We start from the raw sequence: 10605 nt of genomic DNA, 5'->3' as shown, positions 1-10605 counted from the left end.
GGCACTGAAGTATACCCTCAACTTTTCCCCTTCAATTAAGAAAAATTGTGGAAAAAATATATAACAGAAATTGTACCATTTTAATCACATGCACAGTTCAGTGGTATTAATTATACTCGTAATGTTGTGCAGTTACTAGCACCATTCATTTATGAATTTGAGCATTCTAAGTACCTCATAAAATGGAACCATACAAATGTCTGTTATGGGCTCGGTTGTGTTGACCCCACCCCCATTCATGTATTGAACCCAAACCCCTACTAGCTTGGAATGTATCTGTGTTTGGAGACAAGGCCTTTAAAGAAGTAGTTAAGGTAAAATGAGGTCATTGGGGGTGGGCCCTAATCCAGTCCGACTAGTGTCCTTATTTATAAGAAGAGAAAATTAGGACACAGACACACATGGAGGGAAGACTATGTGAAGACACAGGGAGAAGCCATTGGCAAGCCAAAGACATAAGTCTCAGAAGAAGCCGAACCTGCTGACACCTTGATCTTGGGCTGTTGGCCTCCAGAATTGAGACACATCTCTTGTGTAAGCCACACAGACCATTATGTCTGTCTGTCTGTCTGCCTTTCTCTTTCTCTTTCTTTTCCTTCCTTCCTTTTGTCTTTTTTAAGACATGGTCTTGCTACACAGTTCAGGTTGGCCTTGAGCTCACTCTGTAGCCCAGACTGATCTTGAATTTGCCACAGTCCTCCTGCCTCAGCCTCTCAAATGCTAGGATTACAGGTGTGTACCACCATGCCCAGCTCATGTTGTTTGTCTTATAGTTACCCTAGCAAATTAATACATCGTCCTTTTGTGTCTGGCATAGTTCACTTAGTGTAACATTTGCAGTAGCAGTTGTTACCAGGTGTGGTACTTGGTTATCCCAGGAGGCTGAGGTGCCAGTTATCAGAGTCAATAACTTATTCTCTTCAAATGGATCTATAGATTCATTGTAACCTAACTAAACTCCCAGAAAACTTAGTTGAATTTTTTTCTTTTTGAGACAGAATCTCATTATATAATCCAGGCTGGCCTCAAACTCACAGGACCTGCCTCAGCTTCCGGAATGCTGGGATTCCTGGTGTGTGTCATGATGCCCAGCAAGATTTGATTAAAGTAATTGATGGGGTGTGTCAGATGTGGTGGCATCTGCGTGTGATCCATGCACTCAGGAGGCTGAGGCAGTAGGATGCTGTGAGTTTGAGGCCAGCCTGAGCTGCATAGTGAGTTCAACGATAGCCTGCACTGCATTAGTGAGACCCTGTCTCGAAAAAACAATTTTTTTATTTTTATTTTTATTTTTTTTGGTCTTTTTTGTTTTTATCGGTACCAGGGATCAAACTCACAACTGCCTGCTTGCAAGGCAGGCACTTATGCCGCTGAGCTAAATCCCCAGCCCCTCGAAAAAACAATTTAAAAAAAAGAGAAAACACAATATGCTCCCATTCATAGCAAAATCTAGGCAGTGCAAACTACAGTGTAGTGACAAAAGCAGACCACTGGTGGCCTTGGAAGGGTTGGAGAGCAGGGCTGTGAGAAACATTTGGGGATGAAGAATCTGTTCATTATTTTGATTTTGCTAATGGCTGCACAGTTGAAAAACCTCAAAATTTCTCAATTTCTACTTTTTAAATACTCGTAGTGTTTATTAAATGTACCTCAATCAAGCGGGAGTTAAAAATGTAATACATACACCTGTAATCTCAGCAGTCTGGGCGTCTGAGGCAGGAAGATAGTAAGTTCAAGCTCAGCCTGAGGGACTTAGTTTGACTTGTTTCCAAAAAAAGAAAAAAAATTAGAATAAAAAGAAACATAGTTCAATGCAAAGGCCCTGGGTTCAATCTTTAGTACCTTAAAGAATACATAAACTGGGTATGGTGACACACACCTATAATCCCAGAACTTGGGAGACTGATGCAAGAGAACTGCTATGAGTTCGAGTCCAGCCTGGGCTACAAAGTGAGTTCAAGGCCAATTTAAACTGCATAGCAAAACCCTGCCTCAAAAAAAATGTACATAGCATATAACAGATACTTAATTTATTTTTATTTTAGTTCATTAATACATTTATTTGTTTATTTTTGAGATAGGGTCTCACTGTGTAGATCAGGCTGGCCCTGAACTCACTGGATAGCCCAGGCTGGCCTTGAATTTGTGGCATTCTTCTTGCCTCAGCCTCCTGAGTGCTGGGATTACAGGCACGTGCCATCAGGCCTGGCACCTAGTTTACTTTTTAGTTCCTTTCTTCATGGCTGACTGCCTCTTTCCTGCAGTGACACAATCCCCCCCAGCCAGACAAGCTAGTGTCTGCTGTCCCTCAGGTAGCTTTTGGGACCACCACGTACCATTAGGAAGACTGTATCAAATAGCTTTGCAGAGTCTACTAAACATTCTGGAGCCCCTGCCCACTGGAAATGGATCTCTATCGTGCCACCTCCAGCTTACATCACAGCCTCAGCTGCATCTCTCAGGGTCCCCTCTCCCCCTCTGCTCAGCATTCTCTGCAGAGGCCTGGGAAGGTTAAGCTCCCAGCTATCAACCTCAAAGGTCAGTTGCTGCTTGTTTTCCTTAATTCTTTTTTTTTTTAACTTTCAAATCCCCAGTGTATGTTTTCCTTAATTCTTTATTAGAATATGTGCCAGTAGTTATCAGATATGATCAGTTTTCTCATAGCTTCTTTCTTTAGTTGAAGGCATGTCTAGGTTAAGCTCCCAGCTTAACCAGGAGATGGTTAAGAGATTTCAGGTCAAGTTAGCACAAGTTTTGGGAATGCTCAAATTCCTATCTCTTGGACCCCAGTCCAAGGGATGCTCCCTATTATCGCCTTTACCCCACCTTGTGACCTGCATCATGTGATACAGGTGCTACTAGGGATGAGGGGAGAGAATCCAGTCCTGGGCCCTGCCTTCCAGGGAGGGGTCTGGCACCTTGGACAGTGACAGCAAGCTGTCCACTGGGGTCTGTGTTTCTTCCTCATCACATCTGCCCAATTGCCCTAGTGACTGTGTGACAACTCCACCCCCCCCCCCCCCGCTGCCACCGCCTGCACCGCCATATAAATAGAGGCTAGGAGCAGCTGGGTTCTCTTGGCAGTCACCATGAGGGCACTGCTCCTGCTCTGCTGCTTCCTGGCCTCGCTCCTGCTCTCAGGACAAGCAGGTATGCCCCTCTGCATGGGTAGTTCCCGCTGTGTCCTCTGAGCTCTCCTGGGATTTTCTACTCCCTGGAGTTGAGGAGGAGGGTTAATGCAAAGCTTTGTTCCTTGCTGGTGTCTCTGTTATCACCCTTCTCCTTGGAGGCTCGGCTGTGTAGAAAGAGTGTAGTGCTGGAGAGAAGTAGGGAACAGGAAGGGGCTTTTGGGCAGGCCAAGAAAGTAAAGAGAGGCAGATAGGCCTGAGGCTTGGGCCAAGGTCACAGAGAAGAGTCTGACTAGCAGAAACTGGAAAGAGGGCCTCAAAGATCAAGCCTAGAGGAGCCTCTAAGACAGCGAAGTAACAGTCTTGGAGCTGGAGTTCGTTTGGATGACCCTCCCACCAGGTGGGAAATAAGGCAGAGGCTTTGGCTGTGACTAGAGACCTGGGTTTGCATGACTGAGGACAGAGAGGAGCATTGTGGACAAGTTGGGGGTTGTTTTACGAACCATGGGATAGAATTTGGGATAGGCTTGGACATGGAGTTGAGGTTGGGGTTTGGGCTGGAAAAGAACTGGACATGGAATATAGGGAGGAATGGGCCCATTCTGAAGGAGAACCTCTGTGAGGGGTGGGGGCTTTTGTCAGGAAGGGCTTCAGTGCTGTGTTCCTGGGCTTTCCTTTGACATCTCAGCACTTTGTATGGCAGAGGCGGTGGCTTGGGTTGCAGCATGGAGGTTATTTATAGGCTGTGAGGGGAACCCGATCATTTTGCCGCCTCTCTTGTGCCTAAGACTCCTGGGGCTGGATTCCTTTTGGGAGTGCATTGAGGAGGTGCTCTGGGACCCTCCTGGGTATCTAGGGCTCCCACTCATCTCCTGGCCAAACCTTTAGTCTTTGCACATGGGACTCTGGAGGCCTCAAGCCCCAGACTATCAGGTATGAGTCTTATCTCCTGACAATAGAGGGCTGTAGAGACACACCCGGTGAGGAGAGCAGAAGCAAAGCTATTCTTTTGGGAACTGGAGAGGTAAAGCAGGGGGCTCCAGCTGTTGCATGTGCTGCTGGGCCCTGCCCTTGTCTGCCCTTGAGTTAATTTGGGCCTTGCAGCCTTCAGTGACTGGAGTGGTGACTATTCCAAGCGGCTGTCAGGTGGCTAAGTATGGAAACAGCCATGTAATTGGATCCTGAGCCCCAAGCCAGTTCCACCCTCTCCCCTTTGGAGCCCCTCCTCTGCTCAGCCTGGCCCCAGCTGCCACCATGAGGCATCCACATAGCTAGTCCTGAGGAATTTTTAGCCTTTTAGGGACAACCTTTATTTTTCTTCCCACTGGAGAAATGGGACATCTGAATGTTCCACTGGTCATTCTGGGGGCCCTTGCTATGGGAAAGGAGGCAAATGCTTTGTGCAGAGGTCCTCTCTGCACTCGCTTTCCTGGGCCCTGTTTTGTCTCCCCTGGCCTATCCCCCATTGTGCAAACTTCCTCCTTCCCATTTGTTCCTGTTCACCTTCTCACAGTTATAGCTCTTCTGCCTAACAGATTCCTCCGTGTCTACTGGGAGATGGCAAGCCAGCAGGTGACTTCCCTGCATCCCCATGGTGACAGTCCTCTCTAGTGACTGCTCTTCCCCTAGAATTGTGTCACTGTGGTCGAAGGTCATGTCTTTGCTCCTGAACTCTTCTCCTGCTCCACTGCCATGTTGTTCCCCTCCCATTTCCCTCAACTCTTGCCTGAGTGATGGATGTTCTTAGCAAGCCTTTCTTGCCTGTTTCTGGGGGTGGAGACCCTGAAGCTCTATCCTTCCTTTTTTTCTCCCACATTGCTCCCAAGTCCCCTTGAACTGGGGTGGTGGGTGCTGTATGCCAATCACTTCATCTCCCTACCAGGAGACCAAGTGCCCTGCTCTTTCCTGCCACCAATCACCAGTGTCCATGCCAGGACTCATATGGAGCAGCAGGGTTCCTCATTACCAGATGCTTCCCTGGGAGCCCCTGACCTGTTGTCTCAAGTCCTTTGTAGCTACCTCAGGTTCACTGGTCCTCCCTGTGATGAAGGAATACACCAACGACAGAGTAAAGACTCTTGAGATGGTTTGATTAGTCTCCTTCTTGCCCAGGGAAGGGGAGGGGAGAGGAGGAAACATTGAGAAATGGAAGGCCCATTGAGACAGTGACAGGAACATGCCCAGCAATGCCATGCTTACCCCACCCAGGATTTCCATCCCTTCTTTGCCTGCATCTTTCTGACCTCATGGGTGGATGTGAAAGGGGGGGAGGGATAAGAGCCAAAGAAAGTTTCCCAAAGATGCTTTTGGTTCTTGGGTTTCTGGAGGATGGGTAGATAAGTGGTGCAGAGAAACCATTTCTTTGGATTTAAGCCATTGCCATTTGTTGCTGGAGGTTGGTTTGGGGCACCTTGGTCTCTTGTTACCACTTTTGTTGCTTAATGTAGCAATTGGAGACTTGGGGGTTCTGTGTCCATTCCTCCTCCTCCATCATGCAGCCTTACTCTGCCATCCTATTGGCAAAGCGATGGTGCATGTTGGTCCTCATTTATAGGCCCAGAGCTAATGTGTCCCTTTTTGAGAGACAAGCATGCAGGGCAACAGTCAGAAGGCCGTTCTCCTCTCACATCCCTAGGCTGCTATTGCCAGAAGAAAGCTGCATTCCTCTTTCCTTAACTGGGCAGCCCAGCTGCTACCATCCACTGGTGAGAGAAGGGAGAGAGTTCAGGGCTCTTAAGGAGAGAGCAGACTCCAGAAGTCTTTCTAGCCCCTTGCAGCCATGACCCTCATTCCTCGCTTGTTACAGCTGGATGAGGTTGTAGAGAGCATCTTGTCCCCTATTTTCCACAGTGAGTTTATGCAATGGTATGGAGAATATGCTTATGGATCCTTACCCCCACACCAGTCACACTTTTCTTAGTGGCCTATGGAAATGCTGCAGTTTGGGAAATTCTGGTTTTATCCCACATCTGGGTATTACAGTGAAGGTTAAATAGCTAGTTCATGATAGGCCATATCTGGGATTCTGGTCTTTTCACTCCTTGGCTGGTGCTTTTGCTCACATATCTCTGGAGGAGCGTCTAAATGAGGCCAGTTGCATCCAGTTGGTCAGTTGGTGATTGTTCAGTTGCATGGGTTAGAAAAGAGTCCAACCCTATGGAATAGAGGAAGATGACTGTATCTGTCTCTAAGGGGCAAGGATACAGGGGATATGCATGCTGGCTGGGATGTGGGTAACAGCTGGGGAAACGGTGTGGGACGGAGTCTGCTTCTATAGAATGCTAGGATGGAGCACCTTGACTAGCTTCTGTATCCTGGGCACGTCCTATTCCAAACCCAAATTCAGGCATCCTGTGACACAGCTTTTACATGTAAATATTGCTCAAGTATGCAAAGCCCACCGTGCAAATACTTTGCCAGATCTCATCATTTTATGTATTTACCCTATATTTACTCTATCTGTGCTACTCTTTAGGTAATAGGGGAATTCAGAGAGACATTTTGTCCTTGGTGTGCTTAAGTCCAGTAGGGGCGAATAAGGCCTCTTTCTTCTGGCAGTTGTAGCTATCCACATAAGAACCAAATCAGTGACCTGGGGAGCTAAGGTAAAAACAAGGTGGGCTGAAGGAAGGGGAGGGTTAGCTTGAGCTGAGCGGATTAGGAAGAATGTAAGAGGAGATACTGAATTGGACTCTGAAGAAAGTAGGTTTTGGATGTGGAAAGATGGTAGGAAGGGAATTCCATGTAAAGGGAACATGATGGGCTAACTTATAGAATAAGAAGAATGTATGGGGAGACCAGGAAATGGTAGTGTTGTTCTCCATTGGAGAGGGTGGGCATGTGGAGACTGGGACCGTGGGAAATTGATTTGGAAGGCAAAGTTGGAGCCAAAATATAAAGAGCCTTGAATGGTAGGCTGTGGAAGGAGCTATAGTCTGTGGGCAGTGGGTAACCATGGAAGGGGTTTGGGAAAATGTACCTGGCAGTTATTGGTAGGAAGGAGCAGACAGGGGGAAATTGATTGGCCTGTCAGGAGAGCAAGTGATCTTGGTTAAGTGATGGGAGTGGGGAGTAAGGACTGACTCTACAGAGCTGGGGATGAATCAGCGCCTTGGTCTCGGGAGCCAGGTTGAGAGGGGAGACCTGATGGGCTCTGGTTAGGTCATTGGAGGACCAGTCTCCCCGGAAAGAGATACAGGGAGTGTAAGAGAAAAGGACAGATTGTAAAAGTTCAGTTTGGGTCATTATAAATGTTGAATTCCATGGAATGTCTAGATGGGGATATTTTATAGTGGTTTGAAAAGCAGGGTTGAGCTGGGTGTGGCGGTGCACACTTGTATACCTAGCCTCTGAGAGGCTAAGGTAGAAGAATCTCAAGTGCTAGCCCAGCTGGGTAATTTAGAAATTTAGGGAGCTCATGTCTGAAAATAAAAAATAAAACGAGACTGAGGATGTAGCTCAGTGAAGGCTTTAGGTTCAATTCACAGGACTGCCCCCCCAAAAAATTGGGCTAGGTGTGTGGTGCCTTCCTGTAATCCCAGCACTCAGGAGGCCAAGGCAGGAGGATTGCCGTGAGTTTGAGGCCAGCCTGGGCTCTGTAATGGATTCAAGGCCAACTTGAACTGCATAGTGAGGTCCTGTCTCAAAAACCAAACCAAACCAAACCAAACCAAACCAAAGGTGGGATTGGATGGAGTCTACCAGGAAAATTAGGCCTGTAAATCTTGAAATATGATTCATTTGTCAAATGGTGAGAGTGAGGCTGAGATTGAAGGAGCTGTCGTAGGGAGGGAGGATGTGATATGAGGACTGGCCCTTAAAGATCACTGGGCTCAGGTAGTAGGAAGAGCAAGTAGGGCACAAATGTTAGAAAGATGTGAAGGAATCCAAGAAAAGAGGGGCCTGGCAGCCAATGGAAAATCTGTCTTTTTAGAGGAGGGAGTGGTTACTGGGACTAACTGGGTGCTGAGGAAAATGCATTGATTTTGACAATTTGGAGCTCACTGATAGGTTGTAAGAGATTTAGGAGCATTGAGTGAGGACATGAAGGTAACATATTTAGACAGAGAGACTTAGGTTAGGAAGGGTAAAGGCTAGTCATAGTACCAGCAAGCAGGTGGATTTGCAAAGGTAGAGATTTTTTTTTTCAACACAGTAGAGAAAACTAAATGTTTATGGCCCATGGGGAAGGATCCTGTGGAGAGGGAAAAGTTGGAGAATACAAGGAAGAGATGAGAGATGAGACCTCAGAATGCTTGAGGAGGGTAGCAAAGGTCTGGGGAGGATCTTCTGCAGAGCACATGACCATTCTGAAGAACACGGGAGCCAGCAGTAAACATCAATGTCAGAGTGGCCCAAGCCAGCCAGCATGCTACCGTGGGGAGTGAGGTTGTTGATTCCTATGCCACACTGAGGCTTTCTCTGCAGATCACTGAAGGCCACAGAGGGGAAAGAACCAGACTAATCTTCCAAGAACCTTGTGAGGGTTAGAGGGAGACCCATTGCCCCAAGATTATGATGCTAAAGCTGAACCCAAATCCTGAGCTCCCCTGGTGGGGAGGAACTGGATGGTCCCGGGAGAGGAGGCCAGTGGTGAAGTCATCCATGGGTTAGTTGTTTTAATCACCATGAATGCTGAAGCTTGCGCTCTCCAGTCTTGTAGTAGAGGGCAAAATTTCTCACTCTATTGTCTAAGGTACGAATTCAGCAAATGTCTACTGAGTCTGCTTTGGTAAAGCTCTGTGGTTTGGCTCCATCAGGGTTAGTTTCTTTTTTTTTTAAGACAAGAAATTTTTTTTTTTTTTTTTGCTATGTACCTCACACTGGTCTCAAACATGCTATGTAGGCCAGGCTGGCCTTGAACTTGAGATTCTCTTGCCTCAGCCTGCTGAAGATTAGTTGTTAAAGTGGAAATTGCAGGAAGAATATGGCCTGAATTACAACCTTGTTCTTATTCTTACAATCTTGTTCTTATAAACAGAGACAGGAGTCTAGATTTAGGTTTCCTCCATGTGTTTTTCTGATTGTGAGGCCAGTACTCCTTTGATGGCCTGGTGGTGATGCACCCTCGGGTTAAGGGGGATGATCAAAAGAAGCAAGCTGATGGACAGGTAGGTTTGTGTTCTTCACAAGCTCCTCAGAGAACCCCCCTGGTCCTGCCCTCACCTTCCTTCTCAGGCAAGCATTAGAGTTGGAGCAGCCTGTCCCCACTGTAACCAGCCTGTTTGGCTTCTGTATCCCTTCTGGGTGGCTCCCTTCACTATCCTCCTCCTGGCAGCTGCTCCTCCACTCTTGCTCCCAAAACCCCTAATCAGAAAAGGGTACATTCATTCCAGTGGAAGGCCAATGGTTTACCATTTTGGACTGTCCCCTTTCCAGATCACTGTTTGTTTTAGAGTGATTAGAAGACTTTAGCTCAAGGAGTGTGTTTCGGAGGTGGAATTTCTTTGGTGAGAAAGGTTTTAAATGGAAGAGGCAGTAGAGGTTGGGTGTGGTGGCGCACACCTGTAATCCCAGCACTCTGGAACGCTGAAGCAGGAGGATCTTTGCGAGTTCAAGAAGAGCCTGAGAAGTGTACTACAGACCAGCCCGAACTGCATAAGTATCCCTGACTCAAAAAGACAAAGGGAGAGAGAGAGAGAGAGAGAGAGAGGGAGAGAGAGAGAGAGAGAGAGAGAGACACTAGATACCTCAGTGGTCCTGAAGTACCAAAGGATCAAGTTGTAAAATGGGCTTCCTCTACCTGGTCTTGAGTAAGTGAATGAATTTGATCCATGGAAAATCCAGCTGGCCAGCGTTCCAGAGGTCCTAGTGCCCTGGTAAGGTAAAATACAATGAATGGGATGGGCCAGCTTTTTTGTTGGATTTTTTTTTTTTTTTGAGAAAGGGTCTTCCTATGTAATGTAGGCTGGCCTTTAACTCACTATATAGCCCAAGAATGGCCTCGAACTTAAGGTGATCTTTCTGCCTCTTTTTTTTTTTTTTACACTTTTTTTTTCTTTTTATCAGTACCGGGGATTGAACTCACAACAGCCTGCTTGCAAGGCAGGTGCTTATGCCGCTGAGCTAAATCCCCAGCCCCTGTCTTTCTGCCTCTTGAGTGCTGGTATTTTAAAGAAGGTACCACCACACAGATTTTTTTTTTTCTTTTTGTTTTTTTTGAGACAGGGTCTCGCTATGCAGTCCAGGCTGGCCTTGAGCTCACTTTGTAGCCCAGGCTGGTCTTGAACTTGCAATGATCCTCCTACCTCAGCCTCCCAAGTACTGGGATTACAGGTGTGAGCCACCATGCCCGGCTCCAGCACACAGATTTAACCGAGTTTCTGGAGGCTCTTTTCTGGTCTAATCTGTGTTTCTGTAGGATTAGAAAGTCCTGTCCCATTTGCTGTCCACAATCATGAATGTGGTTCTAGGCCTCCTTCTCTCCAGGGACATACCCGCCACTGGTCACTTCCTCATTCTCACAGAGGCCGTTGGG

At 47.1% G+C, this 10605-nt stretch overlaps 1 protein-coding gene across 2 annotated transcripts in view; it reads left to right on the top strand.

Moving 5' to 3' along the window:
* Nucleotides 1–3039: 3039 nt before the first annotated feature.
* The window catches only part of Srl (sarcalumenin), a 42483-nt gene continuing 34917 nt past the window's right edge, over nt 3040–10605 (top strand). Inside the window, exon 1 of one of the 2 annotated variants that reach the window (XM_013142236.2) lies at nt 3040–3150. In XM_013142236.2, coding sequence (XP_012997690.1) covers nt 3090–3150 — 61 coding nt within the window. In that variant the 5' untranslated portion in view covers nt 3040–3089. The remainder of the gene's footprint in view (nt 3151–10605) is intronic. The other variant, XM_013142235.2, reaches the window with a different exon arrangement.

This window comes from Cavia porcellus, unplaced genomic scaffold (assembly GCF_034190915.1).
Source record: "Cavia porcellus strain 051 isolate PalLab524CR breed Dunkin Hartley unplaced genomic scaffold, mCavPor4.1 scaffold_16, whole genome shotgun sequence".
In the NCBI taxonomy this organism is placed as follows: domain Eukaryota; kingdom Metazoa; phylum Chordata; class Mammalia; order Rodentia; family Caviidae; genus Cavia; species Cavia porcellus.
The sequence above is the reverse complement of the archived record's forward strand: the minus strand, read 5'-3'. Positions and strand labels throughout refer to the sequence as shown.